General features: G+C 36.8%; 2 protein-coding genes across 14 annotated transcripts in view; both read left to right on the forward strand.

The window, feature by feature from the left end:
* Positions 1–3,041, forward strand: part of dtnbb (dystrobrevin, beta b) — a 45,011-nt gene extending 41,970 nt beyond the window's left edge. For all 9 annotated transcript variants that reach the window (XM_082143268.1, XM_082143272.1, XM_082143266.1 and 6 more), the window contains one exon: positions 112–3,041. In XM_082143268.1, coding sequence (XP_081999394.1) covers positions 112–161 — 50 coding nt within the window. In that variant the 3' untranslated portion in view covers positions 162–3,041. The remainder of the gene's footprint in view (positions 1–111) is intronic.
* A 1,519-nt stretch (positions 3,042–4,560) lies between these two features.
* dnmt3ab (DNA (cytosine-5-)-methyltransferase 3 alpha b) overlaps positions 4,561–25,577 on the forward strand; it is a 49,984-nt gene continuing 28,967 nt past the window's right edge. For all 5 annotated transcript variants that reach the window (XM_082142487.1, XM_082142492.1, XM_082142485.1 and 2 more), the window contains exons 1-4: positions 4,561–4,719; positions 6,538–6,629; positions 10,352–10,456; positions 17,232–17,574. In XM_082142487.1, coding sequence (XP_081998613.1) covers positions 6,552–6,629; positions 10,352–10,456; positions 17,232–17,574 — 526 coding nt within the window. In that variant the 5' untranslated portion in view covers positions 4,561–4,719; positions 6,538–6,551. The remainder of the gene's footprint in view (positions 4,720–6,537; positions 6,630–10,351; positions 10,457–17,231; positions 17,575–25,577) is intronic.

Genomic DNA, 25,577 nt, shown 5'->3' on the forward strand with positions numbered 1-25,577 from the left:
GTAAGTATAATTGAGAGCATTGACTAGTCCTGCCCTTAATGCCAAAGTGTAATATGTAATGTGCTGTGGCGTCGTCATGACCCCCTAACCTTAAATTTGTGTTTTGTCCAGTGTCATCGCTGAAGCATTCTGGGAAAAGGCAATCCGCCCCTTCATTCTAAGCCCCAGGAAAGAACCAGCGACATCAAAACATCCCTGGCATTCGCACAAATGCATGCTCTTTCCCAACTGGGTTTCACTATGTGAAAAAAAACTCTTCATCACATCTTGCACAGAGCAAGTTGTATTTATTAGGAAGTATATAAATATATACAGTATATATATATATATATATAAATAAATATAAATATAGCTCTATGTCTATCTGTATAAACCCATTGTTATCATGTTACCCATGAGAATGGCTTGTTTGTGCTTTCTTAAAAAACCTTTATGAATTTGTGATTACTACTCTCTGAAACGAACGCACTGTGCATCTTCATGACGTCACTCACTCAGATCGATATAAGCTGTAGCTATTTTTCCAGATGTTCCCCACGCAGGAAGCTTTTTTGTATAATTAGTGATGATTTTTGTGTTTTAATGCATGGAGTGGCTCTGCTGGATAGATGGAGAGGGCTTGTATTTGCTCTGCATGCGACATTTATGCCTGCTCCGTCGCTCCTTATAGTCCTCTGGTCATCAAACCGCTGCTTCTGCATCACACGCATCAGAACCACCATATATCAGGGACGTCTCGTAGAGCTCGCCGTTTGTCTGGGATTTCTGCTTCTGTGTTAAGTTTAGCCCGTCGTTGTGGCCGTTGTTTTAGCGCTTCAGTATTGCCTCTTAGTTTAGAGTACCGCATTTGTATCTCTCTGTATTTCTGGAGAGCATAAAGGGACTTTGATGGAATGCGGATAGATTCCGTATATCCATAAACCAGCTTTGCCAGCCATCTTTGAGTGCACACGTCTCTGTGTAAAAGTTACTTCAAAAGCTTTATTGAGTTCAGTTATTGTGTATATTTGTGTGAAATAAATGAAACAAGTGCTCAGGGACTGTTGAGAGAGGAACACAGTAGCAATACTTGTGAACTAATTGGTGGAATTTACTTTGACCCTCCCAAAGGTCAAATGTCAAAGATTAGCACAGGTCATAAAATCTTTATGGAATGGCTGAGGGTGGGAAACAGAAACGGTATTGTATGGAAGCCCATTTCTGCCACAAAAGAAAAATGCTTTGGTAAATCATAATTACGCGATAAATGTCTAAATTATGAGATGTCACAATTATGCAATGAAAAGTAATAATTATAACACAAAACAAAATGATGATATAAAAGTCAAAGGTTTGACATAAAAGCTGAAATGATGACAAAAGTTATAATCATATGGTAAAAAGTTCAAATGATTACATAAATAGTCAAAATTGTGAAAAGTAATAATTAAAGTCACAATTATGAGAAAGTCAAAATTGACATTAAAAGAAATTGACAGAATCTAAATTGTTATAATTATGAGATAAAAAGTCAAAATCATGTTTTATTGTCATAATTGACAAAGAAAAATCACAAATAGTATACAAAATAGTTATAATTTTTAAGTCATGATTTTGACTTTTTATCTCATAATTATGACTGTATGTCATAATTTCGACATTTTATGTCATAATTATGATTTACCAAAGTAGAATTTCTATAGTGTTGCAGTGTTAAGCAGAGTCTAAAGCTTTATTGTCATGAGGAAGACTTGAATGAATTCGACTTACTGTACTTGAATCAGAAGGAATTCAGGTTCAATAATTACATTTCTCTAATTATTATACATATGTGGCTTTATTATACTCGTGATTTGTTCTCTGTTAGGTAACTACCATTATTTAAAAAAACACTTTTGTTTATGACTGCTAACATTTGAATGTTAAATTAGATAAATCCATTGAGCAACAGTTTGAAGTAAGTTTTGGTGTAGAATATTAAGATTCTTTGACATTTATGAGGGTCTCAGTAGGTGTAATGATTCATTCACTGTTTAATACTTTTTAAAATGCTTGTAATTCTGCATAAGGAGGTCTTTTGAATGGCTACAATATGAACAGTGAGGTCTCATTCAATGTTTTACACTGGAAAACAAAGTGTCGCTTCTGTTATAGTGGGTGAAATCTTATATATTTGCTTTTCAAATCGATTTTTACATGATCATAATGCTTGTTCTGTGATTCAATGAAAGGGATATAAAACACAGTTGGGAATTGAATGGCATTGTTTAAATTTGCAAGACATAATACAGCTTGAATGACCGTACGAAATACTCTCAGATGGCAAGTTTGAAAGTTTGATTATGTTCCAACATTTGCTACAAATATGAATGCAATCTTCTGATGTAGGTGTGTGCCTAGATGTACTGTATAAAGTGCTGTATAAAATAAAAATTCTGCACATGTGCAAGTCAGCCCTTAGATAGGAGTTTTAGTATGTGACTTAGTCGGAATGCAGTCATTATTTACCTGTGATTTTTGGAGAAAAAAAATAATATTGTTCTGCCTTTAAAAGTTGTGCCAAACTGTTTGCCAACCTGTAGTGTGTCTTTTAGGTCTTTGTTCTGTGTATTTGTGTGTGTTAAACCACAATTTATTGATTATGAATTTACTGAAGCAGTCCACAGAGAGGCCAACTAATTATGGGGTGCCTTAAATGGTTGAAATACAATACAGTTTAAGAGGAAGGAACCCTGCTTGAAATCAATTTCAAGCATCATTGCGGATTTATATGTTACAGATGGGCCCCCAACAGAGGACCTCCTATGTTATCAAAGTTTGACGAAACACTATATCAAAAACGAAATCTGGACCATCAGGTTTTAGTTTCTTCAACAACTTGTGCATTTATTGTTTTTAAAAACCAACTGTCAGTTGAAGCCACAAACACTGTTTAATTATTTCATTTGAGGGTTTTTGCTGCTGTATACAATCATTTATTGCAATGGTTTACGTCCGTATTTATGTTTACGTCACCCCTATGTCTTTTTGTAAACTATTAAAGGGTAAAGAAAAACTTCAAAGGGCGATGAAAGTGTGTGTGTGTCTGAATAATATTCTGAGTTATACAGTATATCAGCTCCTATAGGATTGAGTTCAGACCTGTTGTCAAAGGGACCCTGTGATTAAGGGGTTGTCACACTTACAGCAGTCTTGATTGAATTACAAAACACTTAGGCCACGGACAACCATGAAAATTGTACCTTTCCCAACTCCTTTCTTGCATGTAATTCATGTGACTTTCCTTTTTTTTTTTTTTTTTTTTGCAGCACAAAAGTAAAAGTTAGGCAGAATAACTTGTATTATATGCACAAGCAGTTTTCTGTGAGATTTCGTAACCAACCCCCTCCCTCCCATTTTTTTTTTACTGAACATGTTTACCTAAAATGGGCTTGTCCTGAAAAAGTCTTAGGGACTTATAGACCTAATACATAAATCACTCATAAGGCAAGTCTATGCATTGGCGGCCATCTTTGTAACACCCCCAGGCAGCTATTTCCAATTTCCAGTTATGCGAGTACAGCTGAGATTGTATCTTTAGCTCAAATTATGTTAAACCAAATTTTTCCAGGCCTATTATTTAGGCCTGTTCCAGCTACTGTGTAAACAAGATGATGCCTTCCAATCGTCTATCAAAAATGTGACAGGCTCTTTTAATGTTAAGCCTATAATGAGCATTACAGTTTCTCAAGTAAATTTCACAAATAATTAATACAAAGAAACAGCAAGTAATACATTGATTTAACAAAAGACATGAGGCTATGTTTACTCAACAATGATGTAGACTAGGTTACTAAAAACAGAAAAGTTTTCCTTTCCGTTTTTTTCGTGTACAGACTACAACGGATATAGGGCGGATTTCCATTTCATTCCAACTTTAAGGTAAAATAGCATGTCTACTTTTCACAACAAATGTTTTCCAGAATTTTATTCCAGACATTTTTTTTCAATATTGCATTAGCTAAATGTTCGGTAGGCTACCCTAGCACACAAAAGTAGCCTACCCTTTGAATGGACGCTATGGCTATATGTCACAGCCTTGTTTTCATTTGCGAAAAAGTAAATATGTCGTATTCCTTGAATAGGCTACATCATGATGATATTGCCACGCTCATCAATAACCGAACTGTGTGTGAACATAATGCAGCACTCTAAAACAAGACTGTATTCTGCCTCTGTGTGAATAGGCTATAACAGTCAGCAGCCTCCAAACGGTCTTAATTAAAGTCACAATGAAACGGAAGGACAGATATTTTTTCCCCCACATTGTGACATCCTGTAGCCTACATCTGAGTGCAACAGATTATTGAAAAAGATGGGGTTTAAACTGACTAATTGATTGGAGATGTCCCGCATACGTCACCAAAGAGAAGTGTGTTGTTTTCACTGGAACATCCAGGTATGACGTTTTGATTAAAAACATACATACATGTATGAATCGTTCACAATAAGTTCTATAGGATTTAAAAAATAGATAGGGGTGAAGGTTCAGTTACGACTCTCTACGCCCGTAAGCCAACTGTCTCTAGGACCCGCGCGGAGCCAATAATGCTGCTGGCCTCTGCAGTGTGAGTGTGAGCGGAGCATCTGGAGGAGAGCTGGCCGGCTGGGGAGGTGGTGGAGGACGGGGAGCGAAGCAGAAGGAGGATCCGGGAGTCAGCGAAACCATAAAGGGGTCAGGCCTGGAACTTGGCGAAGCGGGTAATTAACATTGCGATCCGCTTGTGTAAAACCTAAAGCCGCCATCGAAATAAGTCTCCGCCGTGGGGTTCCCAGTTTTTTCGGGGACGATACGGAGGGGGGCGGCTAGATGTGGCCAGTGGTTTTTCCTGGTCCTACAGATGTGCGATTAATGCACTGCGATATGCGCTTGAACTTGATGAGCATTCATTTGTGGCGCCTCGTCAATCCGCTCGATTTGAAACAATGGCTATGTGTTTCAAACCTAACGAGCTTCCTACTTAGACAGCATTTGCGGACACTATTCCGTTTCGCACGCGCTTATGATGCCCAAAAATAGCAAAAGACACGCTTAAGATGCCCAAAAGTGCTGTCTAGGTAGGCAGCTCACCTAGGTTTTGAGAGCGTCTCATTTTTAAGCCGCCGTGGCCGTTTGGAAATGACTGTCATTTAATAGCGCCGAATAATCCGAGTAGGCGGATGATTATAAAGCTTTTAATGCATTTATTAGACTGTGATAGACATGTGATCAATTAACACCTTGTGATTGGGTACCTGTGTGACACATCTTACCCAGTTGTTAAATATGAATGACTTCCGCCATTGCCCTTGTATAATTTTACTATTGAGACCAGAGTTTACGTCAAAATACCAGTTACAGTTATTGTTTGTAACGTTACTGTTGAAACTACTGTATGGTTACAGTAAGTGATTGTTTTGTAAGAGTTAAAGGAATAGTTCTCCCAATTTTTTTAAATACCGTCATTCAGTGAATGGTCACCAGTGGCACTTCTTGTCTATAATTCAAGTCTTCTGAAGCCATACAGATTTGAACTTATTTATTATACATAATCAAATTTCGGCATCGTGATTGATTACAAAACATATGAAATCCAACGTCGTTTGGCATCAATTGAGATTTGAGAGTCAATAACTTTTTTTTTTGTGGTCTGTTTTACAATGAAAGTTATCAAATGAACACTTGGAATATAGCACACTAGTCATTTGAGTGACTTTTATGATCTTTTTTTATTATTTTTGGAGCTTCTCAGCCCCATGTCACCATTTACTTTCATTGTCTGGAAAAGAGCAACGTGGACATACTGATAAACCTCTTCTTTTGTTTTCCTCTGAAAGAAAATATGGTATACAAGTTTGGTACGACATTACAATAAGTAAAGTATTCAGAGGACAGAGTTTTACATTTTTGGTGAACTATTCCTTTAACGATAGATTCGCCTAATTTATTGACCTCTAAATCTAATTTCATGGGACTTTGGTGTCCTACTTGTACAGAGAGCACATTGAAGCACACATACATGGCAGTGAAGAATACAATGTACATATGCCTTTAAAACTGCTCTGAGGAGAAAAATAGGAAATACCATAAAGAGAAGAGCTCATATTTCACCACTGAGAAGGGTTTTCATGTTGCAGTAGGAGAATGCATACATTTTGAATACGAGACAACTCAACAGTACGTTATTATCTGGTGTATTAGACAGAACAATTCTGTTTAATTAAGGTTGATTTCTGAATGTGCATCTTATTAACTTATTATTCCCAGTGATTTGCATATATGTCAATGTTTTAACCACTTATCAGACATTAAGAAGTCTGTTACATATACATTTAAAATCATCTCATCTCACTTATTTGAGAGCAACATTTTATTGTGAAACGAGGGATCTCATAATGATTGTATATTCTGAATGTTATGTTTGAGTGCTGTGTCTTCTGATTGTGGTGTTCTTTTTCACAGGGGATCCTAAAGAAGGAGGTTCATAATTTTTACATTTTATTTTTGACCTTTTTTGACTTTTGCATTGTATTCAACAGTCACTCATTTGGAGATGCCGTCCAACACAGTCACCACCGCCCCTGTATTCAAGAGCTCCGACTTCAACTGTGACACGAACGGAAATCAAATGGTAAGAGGTTAATGAGTCCTTAGACATTTTTATGATCGGCCTGCTGTGGACTGACTCAAATAAGGCTAGTTACCACATCTGTCACTTGAAGTGTCAAGGCTTTTTAAAACCCTTATGCATATGCAAAAATGGTCTTTTGTAAATAGTCTTTTAGCTTTGAAGAGAAAACGACAATGAAACCAAAACCTTCTAAATTAGAAACTTACTATATTTACGCATCATACAGATGACCAGGGTCGCTGGAATGATTTGAAAAGTAGTGGTCACGTGATGTAATGTTACTCTTCATGCAGCATGCAATCCTTATGTCGCCTAATTAATATTCATGATCCTTTTTTATATTAATTAGGTGGCATAAAATTACGTTCAATGCATGTTGGAATTACCGTAATTACAAGATTCTGACTTAGTAATTACAAGATGTAAACTTCTAACATAAAAGTTTGTAAATATATATGTTTATATATAGCAGTCATTTTATAATATTTCTGTTTAATTCATATAATGGATTATTGTTAGTCTTAATAGCAAGAATAATCTAAAATAAACGAAAGACATACATTACGGTTAAATTCCGCTAGCACAGAGTTAAATAACTATCTAATGTCACAATAAATAAATAAAAAGATTATTAATAAAGCATTTGCATAACGACTTTTACTTGTTGTTTTATCTAGTGTTGCTATCCACCTTATTGTTCAGGTAAGAGAGGGAGCAGCCATTTGTAATTTTAATGTGTCTGGCTTCCGGTGTCATTCGCGCCTAGTTATTTTTTAGCTTTTATTATTTTAATGTATTGTCTTAGTTATAAACACGCTGGTTTGTAGCGCAAACAGTTTTACAGTTTACTGCAGATCGATATATTCTCGTTATTTCTCAATAGCGGCTTATAAATCGGAAGTCTCGGACATTCACAGAAAAAAAACCTTACTTTTGTGTTATATAAACTCATAATTTCGAGGATGTGAACAGCTCAGTCCAGTCACTTAGTAATTATGGTACTTATTTCATAGCGTGAGCGCAGTATAACATTCGGCCATTAGTCACAATGGAACAAGGCAAAGTTGCAAAGTTGAGATGACGTCCTCATTTATAATGGTTTCTACTCCTCTGTTGATGAAGTCACAGGTAAAATAATTCCACAAAATGTGGAATGTGCCACCTTATACAAGATGGATTACTTGTAAAACATTTGATTTTCAGAAGAAAGCAGAATCGTCACATTATTTCTCATTTTAAGTTTTCATATTCCATTTCTAACATTTCACGTCAAAATTAAAGGGATAGTTCACTCAAAAATGAAAACTTGAATAAGTTTGTTTCATCTATGGAACATTCTCTTTGGCAAACAAAGAGTTTTGGGGCCAATTGACTTCCATTGTATGAACAAAAGAACCACTGAGACATTTCTCAAAATATCTTCTTTTATGATCCACAGAATACATTTTTTGGGTGAACTATCCCTTTAACTCTCTCCTCAAATCCATCAATAGCATACACAATATTTCATTCAATATATCATTATAATTTGACATGATTAATTTCCACCGCAGGGCCATCAGGTGACAGTGTAGAGGCTTCGGTGAACATAATTAGTAAACATGAGTGAATTGTTCTGAGAGATAGTGTCTGCTCTGTGTTTAGTGACGTGGGTGTTGATTTGTGTAGGAGAGGCTGGCGTATGCCTGACTTACAGGGGATTTCGTTCTTCCCCGCCCCTGCACCCATGGACCCGCGCTTCGCTCATAGTCCTGTTGCCTGGCAACAGTTCTTGCCTTAAATAACCAGCTGCCGACAGAAATAGAGCAAAGATGGAGACAGTGTTACTGAGTTCACACAAGGCAATGTCGATTTCTGTGCACACCCTTTGTTTTTGTTTGTTTAAACCTTTTGTTAGTTTATTTGTAATTTTGTATATTGTAATGAGAAGGTTGTGTGAGGCTAGCAGGATTTGGCAGACATAAATGTGGGAAGACTTTCACAGGAAAACCAGAATGCTAAAAGAGCATTAATCTCCAGAACTATGATTTAAAATGAATAGACATACATTTTATTTATAAATTTTGTACAAAAAAACCGAATGTATAAATGTGTGTATATACTATATATGTGTACAATTAAATTCAAATATAAAGTATCAGTTTCTTAAAGTGCTGTCAAATCGATTAATCACGATTAATCGTGATTAATCGCATCTATCATAAAAGTTAGGATATATATGTGTGTATGTGTGTATATATATATATATATATATATATATATATATAAACACACACATATTATATATATTCACAAACATTTTGTTAGATGTGATTAATCGTGATTAATCAATTTGATGGCACTAATATATATATATATATATATTTCATGTAGAAACTGTTATTTTATATTTGAATTGTACATATATAGGCATCTTTGATCAATGCTTATCTTGAAACTCGAGATGCTATTCGTACTCTGCTTATTTAGCTTCATATCGGCTTCATTATGCACTAATGATAAGTCCCGCCATCTTTCGGCCATGCTGGACTTCTCAGTAGTCATGGCAGACTGGGACAGCATCCTCATTAGCATTCTGATTCAGAGCCGGTGGTTTCATTCAGTCCAGCCCTGAAGCTGCAGCTACATTAGGATCATCTTTTCTCTCCCATTCACCCTAGGGTGCTTGGCTGGATGAAGAGTAGCTATTGTTGTGGAGGGAAGACACGGTTGTTTTAAACAAAGAGAAAGTGAATGAGGGGAGAGAATGAACCACTGAATGTCTTTGTAACTGTGTCAAGAGAGAGCTCAGAGAGTTCGCAATCTCTTCACAGCTGTATCACCCCTCACTTTATCTCAGCTAAAAAGAAGATGCCATTCAAAAGCTGGCTTTTCTCATTATCTAAATAACCTTGTTGTGAACGCAAAATGTAGTATGGTCTTCATTCAAGTCTTGGTGTGTGCTGGCATATTTTAGTGTTGGCAGATTACAAACTGTAAAATTTAAGAATGAACTGATATTATAATTGTGGTCGATGTGGAACCATTTTCATGTTATGGATGATAATCGATAAATAGCCAATATTAAACTCAACTGTCTAAATTCATTAAAAATAAATCACTAAATATATTGCAAATATCAGTTGTTTTAAAGTAAATGTAGGCATTACAACATAATTTACAGTATAAAAAAATGGATATTCATTTTGAGATATATTAGATTACAGTTAACAGAGTTATTGAATTATTTGTGTTTTAAAGATTACATTTAAGTGAGTGTTGATTTAAATGTAAAAATTGAGAAATGAGAAAGAATCTGTAAATATACAATAATTACTGTTACTGATAAATAAATAACATATTGATGTTATTAAATATTGACAGAAATGGTAAATGTATATTGTGTATCTCTAGTAAAAAAAAACAGTGGAATTTAAATAGCTTGTAGTTATCATCAATGTATTCTGAAAAGTTCTGGAATTAATTTTTTTATTAAAATATATATATATATTTTTTGTTTATTATCTATTGATCTTTTTCAAATAACTTGGATTGGACCAAAATGGACAAATATCAGCCACTAAATCATTCTGAACAATATATCTGACAATAACGAGTCTCAAATCCACATTATAATCCAAGTGCTGAGTCACTCATAATTAAATGCAGAGAGCTTGATTTTGATCCAGTAAAGGGTCTGGTTGAACAGTAATGGTTAATGCTGTGTGTTTCTGTCTGTTTAGAATGAGAGCTCTAGAATGGACACCATGATTATTGACGAGATGCCTTCACTCTGCGCTCCTGTCCGCAAGGTTGGACGGCCTGGCCGTAAGCGCAAGCACCTCTCCGTGAGTATCCTAGAGACTGAGCTCTCAACACTCAACCAAACCACAAAACACTCAACTTCCCCTGGGATTGGGTTTATTTTCGTTTATCCACCAGGTGCTAGTCTTGGCAGTGGTTGGGAACGGGTAAACAGCCAAACGTGGTTGCTGGTATTGACACGGGGGCACCAGACAAATTGTTTGAAATTGATCAAACGTGCGATTTCCTATAGACTTCGATTGAAGAAGAGACCCGGGGATCAAAATATCGCTCTTCACTTGGGCATTACAACCACATAGCAATGCACTAAAACCCATTTTAGTCATGATTTTTCCATTTGAGACAAATATCTGTGATCATAATTCATAAATGATATATTTTGTCAGAGGGTTTGAACTTTGAACACACAGTTTTCTATGAGTGTACAGCTGTTCAAAATCCTGCCACGACGACACAGAGCGCCACTCACATAGTTTTTCCACTAAATTATATCAAATTTGTCCCAAATCATTTTACTAACTTCACCCTAGTCTGGAAGATTGCTTATATTGTGCATTTTTCAGTAACACGTTTGTCTCTTCGTGTCGTGAATAAAGTCAAGGCCTCATATAGAGAAATATTAGAATATAGATTGCACTTTTTCTTTCAGTTTGCACTGTTTTTAAAGGGTTAGTTCACCAAAAAATTTAAAATCTGTCATCATGTCATTCCAAACCTGTAAGACGTTTGTTCATCTTCAAAACACGAGTGAAGATCTTTTTTTAATCAAATCTGAGAGCTTTCTGTCCCTCCATTGACAGCTACACAACTTTTGGCGCTTCAGAAAGTTCATAAAGAGATCATAAAACGAATCCATATGAATTGAGCCTTTTTGTGAGACATGAGATGTGATCGCTTTATGTGATGAACAGATTGAATGTTGGCTTTTATGCACATATAAACATGTCAGTGATCAGTGAACATGAACAAGCTCTACCGAACCTGCTTGAATCGCGAGAACAAACCTCATTGGTTCTTATAGAAGCTCAAACGTGCTGCGTAATACGAGAATGAACATCATTGGTTGAGTTTCCATTTACAATAACTGATGTGTGCGTTTAGAAATGTTGATGAACTCATCTACGCCACTTTGTTCATTCTTAAAGTGAACTTTTGCATGTATGGTGATTCACTGTTTTGGACTGGGGTTGAGTTCTGAACTTGTGCGACTAGCTGAATCGTGGCTAGATGTCAGATTACAATTTATCATACAATCTAGCATAAAACTCTGGACACTTCTCACAATCTGCCTCATCTGTCTCCTTGATCTTGAGAATGCGAGTATAGAAAGACGCTCCCGTCCCGCTGCTTTTCATACAGTGTGCGACTGGCTTTGTCAGCGCTGAATTGTGACTAGATGTCTCGGCTACAATTTATCATACAGTCTGACATGAAACGCTGTGCATGTCGCAAAAAATAAATAAAATGCATACAGTGTATTGCGGACCTAAATGTTTGTGCTCTTGCTTGTTTTGCACCTTCCTCACAAACCACTCAGGGCTGTTGTTAGGGAAGGAACCAATTGGGAAATGTTGTCCCGGTTCCTGGTACCTCACCAAGGTCGTCTACAGTTTAGCCTATTCATTGGGTCTTAGGGAGGAGTCATAAAACCTTTGTCCCGGACATTGTGAAATTTGGGGATTGAATACTGGGAGTAAGTCAGTTCTTTTTTTATGTCCAGTCCCTAGGTAAACGTCCAAAGCCCCCCTCCCCAGTATTCCTGTTTTTGAAAATAATCCGTGCTCTTCCATAATTAATCTAGTGAGGGCATGTCAGGGCATGTGGATGTTCGGTTGCCCTACATCCTCTCCTGCCTTCCCCTGAGGACTTTCTGATTGTATTATCCTCCTATCCCGTTCCTTCAACAGATAATTGCGGTCCTGCAAGGAGAGCGATGTCTTACTCTGTGAAATGTAAGCCATGTGAAGACAGATAGAATGATGTTTGAGTCATCTCTCATAGAGGTGCTCAGTGCTGATGTGTGGAACTGTGTTAGCGTTCTATGTTTGACTACCTTGCTGAAATGCCTTGGAGTTGTGAAGCCGCCTGAGGAAGACGAGACTCTAAGTGACATATCAGGAAAGTGATGACCGGAACTTTTTTAATCTTGAACAATAATAGCATAGTTTTCCACAGTGCTAATTTTAGACTCGGACATCTGACTTGCAAAGCAACCCCCCTATTCTGCCCCATCCGTGTTTCCAAAATCCTGTGCGGCAGATACACATGAGGGGGATTTGTTTCTAGGTCACATAAGGAAGGTGCTAATATCAAAGCATACCACATTGTTTTGATCACTGGACTGCAGCCAGCGCCATTGTTTCACAATTTTCCGGGCATTTTTGGATTCAATAGGACTTAAGGTCTAAATTTTGTTATGTACAGTAACTTTCCCATGCAAAACGTGCCACTGCAATGCTTGGTGAGGTTGGTGGTTGCCAAGACTTTGCTATGTGGGTTCTAAGGTTTTCTGAGTGGTTGCTAGGGTGTTGCTATAGCCTTCTTAAAGGGACAGTTCACCCAAAAATGGAAGTTCTGTCATCATTTATTCACCCTCAAGTTGTTCCAAACTCGCACGTCTGACTTTCTTCTGTGGAACATAAAAGAAGATATGTGTGTCCATATGCGGTTCATTAGACATCATCTCGGAATAATTTTTTTTTGCAATGCCCAATTCACAAAAAATGCCCCTTATGAATCAGTTATTTTTAATGAGTCAGTAAAAAAGACTCACAAAACAGCCATTTGTAATTTATGACAGATTTGAATGAAATGAACCCGAATCCAAACTCTGATGTATACTTTAGGTTTTTGAGACTTACATATCAGTCTGTACTGACTGGTTGTTCATATTACAATGTGTAGTTAAAGATACATATTCACAACATATTTTTGCTGTGTTTGGGTAATAATAGTATTCTAAAAATGTATCACAAAAAATACATTGTAAGTGAAATCGTATGTTTTGACATTTTGAAACCATAATCAGCTCATAATTTTATTATATATTTATATATTTATATGTTTTCCCATTCAGTTACAATTTCTAGAGTGCAATCATCAAATTGGTGCACATTTACAATAAATAACCATTCATGATAAGAATTTAGATCTGGTTCCTGAAATATAAACATCATGAAAAATTATTCTTTTGAGACAGATCTTTTCGATGAATCAGTTTATCTTCACAAATCAGACAGAATTGTTTCTCACTGACTTTTTTTTTTTTTTGGTCTGTAGCCCTGCTTTCTATCCCAAGAGCCTCTTAATGATATTTTGGTCTCTAGAATGTTTCGGGTCCCTCCCTTAATGCCTATGGAATTTCCCCCCCCCCATTTCCATCAGGCAAGAATCATAAGTCCACAAATTAGTCCATAAATCACTTAAAAATAATAATATACCACTCCACAACAAGCCACAAGATTTGAGGGATTATTCATGTCTGCTGTATTTAATTCTCATTTAAATCTTAACTGCAATAGTCATAGTGACGCTAATGGATTCTTTTTTTGTAAAGAGACTTCGGGGGTCTTAAAAACGTTTTTCTCACAGCGCCAGCCGACTCCCCTCAGACGAACGGATAACATTCTTCCCATACCACCTCCCTTCTGTAATGTCAAATGAAAAATGAAGTAAACTGAAAGAATATACTGTAGAAACTCCGAATCCAGGATTTGTGGGCGGCACGTCGCTGTAACCCTACTGTTAGTCAAGTTTTCCAAAGCCACCCAAAGTCTTGCTACGACAGGTTAGAACATCAAAGGTATGATCTTGAACAACTTGACTGTTTTTAAACCTTCTGTCATCATTCACATGACACAAGACAGTGACACAATCACTCCTGATTGAGAACGAACACAAGATCCAACAATCCAGCAGCTGCTTCGGGAGATTGTGTCTTTCCTTTCACTGGAGTAGAGTAACGGTTGTGTTGTGTAAGATCACAGCTCGATCTCTCTTTCATGAGAATGGCTTTGACAGCCGAGGCAGTGAGGCAAAGCGGCAGCTGTTCCACTAAAGAGAAATGCCACTGTCAGATTGGCGGTTCAGCTCTCCATGGGCTCCCAGTCTGTTTGTCTCTAGTATCGCCAGCCTCTCGTGTCAGTCTGGCTTTCCGCGGACATGCTAAGCAGGTGGTTGAATCCAATAAATGATGTATGTCGAGGTTGTAGATTAATAGCTTGCTGTACAGTATATATAGACATACAGCACAGGGCCTTTGTGTATTTAAGGTTACTTGACAGCATTTTCATCCATCCATACACTATCGTTCTAAAGCTTGGGGTCAGTAAGGTTTAATTTTTTTTTTTAAAGAATTCTATTTAGCAAGGACGCATTAAATGGATCAAAAGAGACAGCAAAAACATTTATAATGTTACAAAAGATTTCAATTATAAAATAAATGCTGTTCTTTTGAAGTTTCGAAGAATCCTAAAAAAACGTATCACGGTTTCCACAAACATATTAAGCAGCACAACTGTTTTCAACATTGATAATAATAAGAAATGTTTCTTGAGCACAAATTAGAATGATTTCCGAAGGATCATGTGACACTGAAGACTGGAGTAATGGCTAAGCCATCACAGGAATAAATTACATTTCAAAAGTACTGTATATTACAATTAAAAAAAGTTATTTTAATTTCACAATATTACAGTTTTTACTGTATTTTTGATCAAATAAGTGGAGCCTTGGTGATCATAAGAGAATTCTTTCAAAAACATAAAAAAACTTTTGAACAGTGGTGTATATGAGAAATGTGTCTGGGATGTGCACAAAATGACATGGTAATGTCACTGACACAAAACTTTAAGTAAACAGAAAAATATGTGAATAATGGAGTTTTTTCAAAAAACAAAAGCTTTTTTTCAGATACAAAGCGGAAATTTTTACGAATGTGCTGGTTGTACTTTTCAATGGAATTACAGTAAATGAGGATTGAAGCTTCAAAGTTTCAAAATGGCATCATGAAAATGGTTCAAATGAATCGTGTGCTTTATTCCAAGTCTTTTGAAGTTATACGATAGCTTAATGTGAGGAACACACCAAATTTAAGTCGTTACTCACTTAAAATCTGTCCTTCCAGTGAGCTTTAACTGTTGTGACCAGATCATTGAGTCAATGAGAATCAAATGAGTCTGATTGTGAGTGAATCATCAGTGTTATTGTTAATTTAAAATAAAACTATTAAAAATCGTAACTTCAAAATTAGAAATGTTGTCTTGGCAACTAAAAAATAAGTTGAAGTAGAAATATTAAAAAATTACAAAAGCACACACCAGAATGACTAAAATTAAAAGGTTAACTGAAAATATAACAGATCGGTTTTATGAAATTGATAATCTGATTAATTGAAAATATCTGACTCAAAAGAATGATTTATTCATGAATCAGACATAATTACTTTTCATGAAGACACAAAGCAAATACATCTGTGGACTTGAAATTTGTCATCATATGTGACCCTGGACCACAAAACCAGTCACAAGTCGCACTGGTATATTTGTGGCAATAGCAAAAATTTTTTAATTTTTCTCTTTTGCCAAAATCATTTGAATATTAAGTAAAGATCAAGTTCTATGAAGATATTTTGTAAATTTCCTACCGTAAATATATCAAAAAAATTATCATTGTGAGTGGATGCAGCAATCGCGAACATGGACAACTTTAAAGGTGATTTTCTCAATGTTTCGATTTTTTTGCACCCTCAGATTCCAGATTTTCAAATAGTTGTATCTCGGCCAAATATTGTCCTATCCTAACAAATACATACATCAATGGAAAGCTTATTTATTCATCTCTCAGATGATGTATAAATCTCAATTTCAGAAAATTGACCCTTGTGACTGGTTTTGTGATCCAGGGTCACATATGAGCAACTTTTATGATAATTGTGTTGTTTATGAAGCTTTAAATCTCTGCTCTCCCATGCTGCAGTAATGGTAGAAGTAGTTTGTTATTGTGCTATTTTGTGTTTCTTTGTAGACAGATGCATAGAAACATTGTACTCCCATTACACTTAATGTGTAGGAAGAGAGCTTCCGTGTCTTTGTTTCAGATTAGATTAGATGGTTCAGATAGATAGTTTAGATGTCAAGGCAAGGACATCGGAAATGGCCTCATATAGAGCAGATGAAAGATGGAGCCTAGACTGCAAATTAAAGATTTGACTTTTTACTGCAAATTGGGTCTTACTCTTTAATTAGAATAATGTGATTCATAACCATTTTAAAGTATTTTATTTTTATTTTGGGCCTTTTTGCCTTTATTTACACGATAGCAAAGGATTTACAAGGAAGTAAGTGAGATGGGAATGGGACAGAGACATGACCCAGGTCAGATTCAAACCTCTTATATGATAATGTCATGTGCACAACCCGCTGCTACACGACAATAACATGAATCAGCTAAAAACACTTAGTTTCGTTACTCAAGTTACACATTTAGAACGAGTCAAATTCATTACTATTTGCTTGATACGCCAGAGTGGTTGCTAAAGAAGATCTGACTATTTGACTTGAGTTTATATTTATTTATTTTCCCCTTCTGGTATATATATAATATAATAATATATTAATAATATAGTTTTTATATATCATGAAAAGAGGATTGCTTTTGGTAAATTTGGTTTGTTGTGTGCGAGAGGGCAAATATAATTAAAATATTGAATCTATTGTGCCGTAAGGAGCTTCTTATTGGAGCTTCTGATTAATAATAGGCTAGCAATGCATGATAGTCTTATGTAATTTTGTGCTGCAGGTGGAGTGTTCACACGGGCCAGTGAATCAGCGGGTGGGCGTGGCTAAGCAGCACAAAGGGGTGGAGCTCCAGTCGTCTTTGCAGTCTCAGAATGGAGATGTAGAGAGGCATGAGAACAAATCGTGTGATGGTCGCCACCCCACGCTGGACAAGAATGCCGCGGAAAACGGGCTCCCACGCCAGTCGGGCTGTCGGGCTGAGTCCTCCTCTGATTCAAGCCTGAGCCCATCCCTGGAGAACGGATTTGTCGCCAGCCAGGACTCGGAGAAGTACGAAGAGGAGACACTGCCAACTCTGCCTCGCAAGAAACGAGGGAGACGGAAACTGGAGCGGCCCACTAAATGTGAGTTATGCTCAACCTTCCTTAGTTTCACAGCTGTCTGCTTACTGAGCCATTTGTGGGCCCAAGGCCAAGAACTTGTCATCATAATAAAAATAATAAAAAATGCAATATTTAGTCACAAAACAAGTAGTATTTTAAAATGGTTTTGGAGGCTTTGCAGCTACCATTGACTTGAAGGACAAATAATTATTGTTAAATGAGTGCATTAATATGAAAATCAGTGTAATTACGCTCCCAAAAATTTAATTTGCATACAAAAGACATCAGCCTCCCACACTGTGTGTACAGAAGCAATTTGGCTAGAGTCTCTCTCCAGCAGCGTTTCTTATAGGATTTTGTTTTTTCAATGGGGGCACCAACTACCCCTGTCAAATATCCTTTTTTTTCCAGCATATTTAGGACATTTTTAGTGCGAGGACCATCTGTGAATTTCTCTGTTTATTTTGTTTGAATTAGTTTTTTTAACACCATTTATCACCACAAATCTATTCTGAATGTTTATCTTTACACTTTACACTTTTAGTCATATGAGCAACCAGTCAGTAATCACACCAATTTAAGTTTCACTATATTCGCATGGTTTTATTTTATTTATTGAACTGTTGTTTTAATATCACAGAACAGTCAGAACATCTAGAACTTCACTCACCCATGTAACTTTGAACATTTTTTATATAATAAATTAATAAATACATAAGCAAGTGTTATTCTATTCGTAAAATTCAGAAACCCTTGTTATTAGCGACACCAGTGGCCATTAAGTGAACTGCAGCAAGCAACTTATTGCTCATGCAAGGTCTTGATATACTTACGGCAAAATTATTTTCCTTTGCTTAGAAGTAAAAAGAACTTTGAAATACATTTGTAGAGATATACTGTTAGTTAACAACATCCAGACGCCATCCACACTTCTAAAAGAGCGACTGATAGATGAATAGGGTAAAATGTGCGGCACGCTTTCCTCTCAATAACAAAATAAACACACAACAAAAATGACAGCAGTGAGAAAACAGCAGCAAGAAAGCATCTGATCATAGCGAATGTGGATGTGTTTGCACAAGCTCTGCAATTCACTGGCATCATGTCGACAGATGAAGTTATTAAAAATACACTGTTATGGTAGTTTGATTAAAAATTATATTTGAGAGTATAGACTATGTAGATCTGGCTATGTAAAACTATCATTTGAATTAGTCCCTTTTTCTTTGCATGACACATTGACATTACAGTACAGAATGGCTCTTTCTGCATTATCCTGAACTTAAGCATTAATTTCATGTGTAATGAATACACGTGTTCATGTTAAATGGCACAAATCAAGTGATTTGTTTGGGAATTGAATTGTAGTGCTGTATTTTTTGTTGGGACACACCAAGCCAAGTCCGTCGGGCTGCGTGTTCCGCACCTTTGGCTTTAGTCGGATGGCGTTGTTTTTTTTGGGCCGATTCAACATGTAGAAACGGCGTTGGGCGGTCGGCGAGAGAGAGAACTCTGATTTGTTGTTCAGTTTAGAGAACAAGTCAGTGCACGAGAATAGTAGCAAAACAGCGCACAAAGAAGTCAAGACGGCACAGACAGAAAGGCTGTTCTAAATTTACGTCATCTTACCCAAGTGTTCCTGGGCGAATATTTTAATATTAACATGAGTCAAGTGGAATAAAGAAAGTGATCAGCATAACTGATATTAAAAAACGGTAAGCACACGCTGCTTTGATTACGGTGTGTGCAGCCTGCAGCATTTGAATGACGAATATTGACAAATTTATCTGCAGAAATAGACAGATATCTCCTTACATGCAGCGCAGAACGCGTGTGCTAGTTGACAGTGGGCGGTTGTCCTTTCGGTGTGTTCAAACACAGCTTTTTTTGCGACGCGAGGCGACAACACAGTCAGCTTTCTTTGCCGTCGGTTTGGTGTGTCCCTGCCTGTAAGACAACACAAATTAAGTTCACTACTAGTTGTCTATTTATTATTGCACAGCATTTTTTTTCCATTTTTATCACATTTCCCAAGCTCATAGCTTGGCTAAAATATGTATTTTTTGACGTGGCACTGCAGGTTCATCAGTGGTGGTGCAGCGATACTCCTGAATATCGTGCTCTAGTTTGATGGCGATGCCAATTATCAGATCTCTCTCTCTCTCTCTCTCGCTCTCTCTCTCTTTCCATACTTTGGGGTCAGGCATTGACCTTGATGAGAGCAGTAAGTGAAGGCTGGGTAGACAGTGCCGTCTCCGTCCTGGCAGCCTGCCTTGATTGTGTGCAGTGCACAGAGAGACAGCAGGTCTGTGTTGTGGCCACTCTCTCAGTGGGGGCCATGCCAGGTGAATGGCACAATGCCCAGGGCACTTACACACTGATCCTACATCAGTCTCCCTTAACCCACTTTATGATGAGAGACGCCAACTTGTAGGCCTATGTAAAATGCTATAAAGTCTAGAGACTCCATTTATAATACTTTGTAAATCCAGTAAAGCGTCACATATCAAATAATCAAAGCTTGTTGTTTGTCAGCACTGCTAACAGTGCTATAAAGGTGCATTTACACTGACTGAATCAGTATGTTAAGGGTTTTTTCGGCCACACATGACACACTTGATATGGACTTGCGGACTCGTGGCCTGTCCCGTGGGTGTCCCAATTGTCATTTCACACTGTTTTCCAACTGTTCATGTGGCAGTTCAAGAGTATTGGAGAAGAGTTCTGGCTATGTTAAAGGTGCCTTCTCTGCCCCTCTAGGATCGTCGGACCATAGTGTGGTCAATCTTCGGCCAAAATACCAAGATTTTTAGAAAAGGGGGAAACTTTTGGGAAAGACTGCTACCATATGGGATAAAGAAAGTATTTAGTGTTTGGAGGGTTGTTTTGACTGTACTGTTTGGGAAACTTTTGAATCTTCTGATTAAGAGACAGAGTCAGTAATAAGAGAGTTGTCAATGCAAAAATTAGAGTTTCTTTGACGAGTAACTAAAATAGACATTTCAACTGTAATATACCCAAATGGACCTGAAGTGAATCAGTCAGGAACCAGTGAATCAGAATTGAAACAAATTGAGAAATGTGCATTGATACCTAGCGCTTTTGGATGCCTTAATGTTAGTGGAATGCAGGATAACTGGCTATAGCAATGACCACAAATGAGATTTATAAATATAAGTAAATATAAGATTGGTGATAATTGGTAGAGTAAATTATTTTTCTTTTTTGAGTGAATTATGCCTTTAACAATTTAAAGAGAACTTAACTTGTAAGGAACCATCTAGTGTTCCTGTCCTACAATATTGATTGTTGGGACGCACTTGTTCAGTTTTACAGGCATAAAGAATAGTGATGCACCAATCATGATTTTTCATGGCAGATTCCGATTGCTGATTTTTTTTTTTTACAAGCAAATGCGATTTTGTTTTTCTTTAAGCAAATTTATTTGTTGTTTATTTACTCTATAACAGGCTTAAACAAAAATATCTGTAGCCATTTTAATTTTAGTGGCAACCACTGCATTTTAATCATGATCCAAACAAAAATGCTACACACATTTATCATGAGCAGTTGTTTTTGATTTGAATTAGATTGTATAATTTCAATTTAAAGCAAAAATAGAATTGTCTGACTCTAGCTTAGTGATATTATGCTACATAAATCATACCTGCACAAAACAAAAACAGCAGACGGACTAAATAAAAAAGCGAATTCACTCTCTGACAGTAGGTGGCGCTTGTGGAACAGCAGCGAAATAGCATTGGTTACCGCTGTACACAAAGCAGTGCTGTGCTTATAAAACACTTTAATAGGCATTATACAGAGATATAAGAGGAAAAGAAAATGCCATCAAAACTTTTCTGAAGACAGTTAGTTACCTTCAGAGATACCTGCATCCTCAATTTAATATTTATATTTTGCTTCCAATATTTCGAGCATCGCGATTCGCGAACACTGAGCTTGCTGTGCCATGTTCAGTATTTTCTCCCAGTCTCTGGCCTGTGTTATCATCGTAATATTTCCACACTACTTGCATTTTGGGAAATTATTGCAATGCAGTTTGTGTTCAAGTCCAGAATAGAGACGGGCCAAAATTAAACAAAAAAACATCTGGTTGCCGATCATGTGTTTAAAGCCGATTGATGGCCAGTCGTCCAGGTCATCTCTAATAAAGAGGGCAGCTCTTGGGTTTCTGATCAATGTGTTGAAGACAGTTTCTGCATAATGCCGATCTGTTTTGCCGAGCTCAGTACAAGATACTAACAACAAAGCTGTCTTAAAATCACGACCTCGATTTGCCAGACTTCATTAACTCAACACTGATGCTAATCAATATTATACAATACAATCGCTAAAAGATAATCACACCTATACACCTTTGTCATTCATCCATTCAATCCCACCAAAGATTTTATTGATTCATGAACTCCTTAGAGTCAAAAAGAACCATCTTGCTTTGACAGAGAATTGGCAAATCTGCCGGTACCTGTGTCGCTTTTTATACCTTTTACCTAGAGGACGCAGGATGGACTTCAGTCCAGCGACATGGAACTGAATGCTCTTAACACGTAGGCTGGCATGTACACAAACTGGCATGCTGGAGGCTCAATGGGCACAGCGTGCCAACCACGCTCACAAACCCATTGACCTTGGCAGTCTCGGCGGAATGAACCCCTTCCTCACCGCACCGACGGGTTGCTTATTCCTGTCGAGCGACAGAGAAAAGAGGAAGAGAAAGAAAGATGCAGCGAGAGAGTATTTGCACATGATGTAAATGTGAAGAGGACTCGAGGGTCGAGGCCTTTTGTTTTGGCTGGGTGTGTGTGGTACTTCACTGGCAGGCTTTTGATGGCTCTTGTGAAGAAAACAAGCTCTCGGGTTTTGCCCATGGCCTCTCGACGCTCAAGTGTTGTGATGTGGCTGGGTGATGGAGCTTTGATAGACTTCAAACAGATCCTCTTTAGGCTAGTGGGTTATTAAAATGGGTTCTGTCTACTTCTTTTGGCTTCATGTCAGTATAGAGACATTATTAATATGCCGTTACAGATTGCCTGTAAGCCTGGTCTAAATCCCACATATCTATTTATACGAAGTTGCCCTGTTCATTTGGCCATACTTGAAGGAATAGTTCACTTAGCCAGACAGTTAATGGACTCCATTGACTTCCATAGTATTTTTTCCCTACTATGGAAGTCAATGGGGTCCATCCACAGTTTGGTTACCGACATTCTTCAAATTATCTTCTTTTGTGTTCAGCAGGTTTGAAACAACTTGAGGGTGAGTAAATGATGACAGAATTTTTAAGTAAACTATTCCTTTAATGATTATCAAAATGAGGTATTTAGGACTCTTTCATGCACTTATCATTTAAGGCTCTTTAATGCCTTGTTGCTTTTGGCATATATCAGAAAAGTGCTTTCATAATGCAGTATGGAATTAACAGATGTAGATTCAAATTCAGATGTTTATTGCACCAAATTGTTTGCACTGAACATTCGGCTTGGTGTGAACAAGCCTTTATTGCAAAAAAAGTAATAAGTGTGAGTATGTGGAAAACACAGTACTTCTGCCACCTTAAATATAAACAGTGTAAAACACAACTCAGCGGTTAAAGATGTCTATCTATATGTGCATGGCTTTATACGTGCAACATTTCAGAGAGATTATTTTATTTTATTTCCTTTTTTTGTTGCTGAAATGCACATACAATTTAATTTAATAGTGATTTAGATTTAAAGCCACTTTCACTAATTCATGCATTCCCTCAGAATCAAACCCATGATCTTGGCGTTGCTTGCGACGTGTTCTTGCAGTTTGCAGTGACAAAGTTTATGAATTGACATTTAGCAAATGAACATCTGTCCTTAATTGCTCATATTTATTATGTAACTTGCAGAGTTGAGAGCTCATCTTTTTCTCCTCTCAGAAGGAGAACAGCTCACTAGCCCTTTGATATGAGAAAGTTCTTAATGGTAAACGTTACTTTTGACCTGAATATCATGCTAAAGTTGAGCTTCAAGCAAAAAGGAAAGGTTTGCTGAAATATACCTTTCTGTCAGATTCTCTATACAACACTACAGTAAATCAGTGAATTTGTTTTGTAGCTGGTTTTTTACTTGAATGGGAATGAATCTTCCAAAGGCTTTTTAGGGGCCATGTTTTATTGATGCTGTATTGGAATTGTGGGTGTGCATTTAGAAAGCTTTGTTGAGCTCTCAGTAATATTGTCTTTCTCAAACCCTAGTTAGAAGGGAGTTTCAGTACTCCTGAATCATGAATCATCATGATAGCCCTGCTAGTGTTTCAGGTCACTGGTAATCGTAGCCTCTGGCTAACCTCGACCTAACCTGCTGAACCCAGCCAAGACAAAGCTGTTTAGGCATGAACTACATCCTTTTGTTTGTGGAGACATCAAGAGTATAAATCAATGCTAGGGCAAAAAAGGAGAATTTTGGGAGGATTCATTGTGGCTCTGTGGAATTTGCAGAAGATGAACAGCATAAGAAGAAAGTATGATAGTGTTGGGGAAGTTATTCCAAAAATAGTAGGCTGTTACTAATTATTTTTTATTGACTGCAAAGGTAATGCTTTACTGTTCAAACAGACTAGTTTGTTATACTATGAATCATTATTAGGCCCTGATTGAATCTGCAGATTTTTTATGTTTCTTGGCGGTGTTCAAAAGCAGCTAAATGGGAGCACAATGAAATGAATTGGGATATTTTTAACTTGATACGCCATCTGAAAAACACAATATTTCTGCCACTGCCATCAAAGACACAATGAGACACATCTGACATTTCACCAATTCATGCATTGTTTCAGAATCAAACCCATGTCCTTGGCACTGTTTTTCTACTATTTGAACTATAGGAATACACAACACAGTGTCGAAAGTTGTGCATCTAAATGTGTAGGGCTATATCATTTGTGTATGATGCAATATTTCAGACAGACAGCTAAAGCATGACATGCTAATTAAAACACCATCACTAATAATATAAAAACTGAAAACTTCTATATAGCCTACTGTGAGTACAAAGTCTAAAATTATAAACATAGTTTATTGTGTTGGTTGCATGGGGGCTCTCCCGCAGCAAAAACAGAGTGAATTTCAGAGATGTCAAAACCGCTATGATAATGAGTCAAAGTCATTGTTGGCTAGTTTCAATGTTGACGTCACGTCATATCCTGCATGTTTTGATTGACTTTGACAGTTTGCAATAATTAAGTTTGTGTGTAAGAGTATAATTAAAATTTCTTTTGTTGTTAGGAGTCTATGAAAGTGCTGACCATTACAAAAATGAAGCTATTTTAACCTTTTGGAAATACTGAAAATAATGAAAGAGTTTATTGATATAAAAAGCAGTGGTCGAGTGATATGGTATTTTCAATGGCTCATTTCGATACTAATGTCTAGAGCAGTGTGGCCGATACAATAACATACGAATGAGCACTTATTTTATACAATATTTACTCTGAACTGACACTTGGTGGATTTTTATTTTCTTTAACATTTTAAGGGGAACATTTTGAAATGACTTATGGGGTGAGGAGGAGATTTTAAAATTAAAGCTAGAGAAAAGTAAAGCTGTTGTGTTGAGATTGGAACCAGAATAGCTTCACAATCATTCAAATAATATGATTCACAGAGTTATAACCAAAGTCTCATTCAAAAATCTGACATGCAAAGCACAATTCATAATACACAAATACTGTGTTCACAACATTGTTTTTGTATTTACATATTGATTTTTCACACTTTTGTTACCATAGATGTTTCTGACAGATTTTAAATCACTAATGCATTTTAAACCATTTCCTCTTTAATCAGTCAATCAGATTTTATGCTTACAGTCCAGCCAATCATAAGAGAGATTGTACAGCTCACATATCCATTACATATGCAGTCACATATGCATTATAGATCTCAGTGGTATTTTTCAAATGGTAATATTTTGGTGCCTCACAAAAAGAAACCATCATACTATGTGTAATTGCATATCGCCCTGTGGCATTTTTCA

The sequence above is a fragment of the Leuciscus leuciscus genome, assembly GCF_965113295.1.
Source record: "Leuciscus leuciscus genome assembly, chromosome: 17".
In the NCBI taxonomy this organism is placed as follows: Eukaryota; Metazoa; Chordata; class Actinopteri; order Cypriniformes; family Leuciscidae; genus Leuciscus; species Leuciscus leuciscus.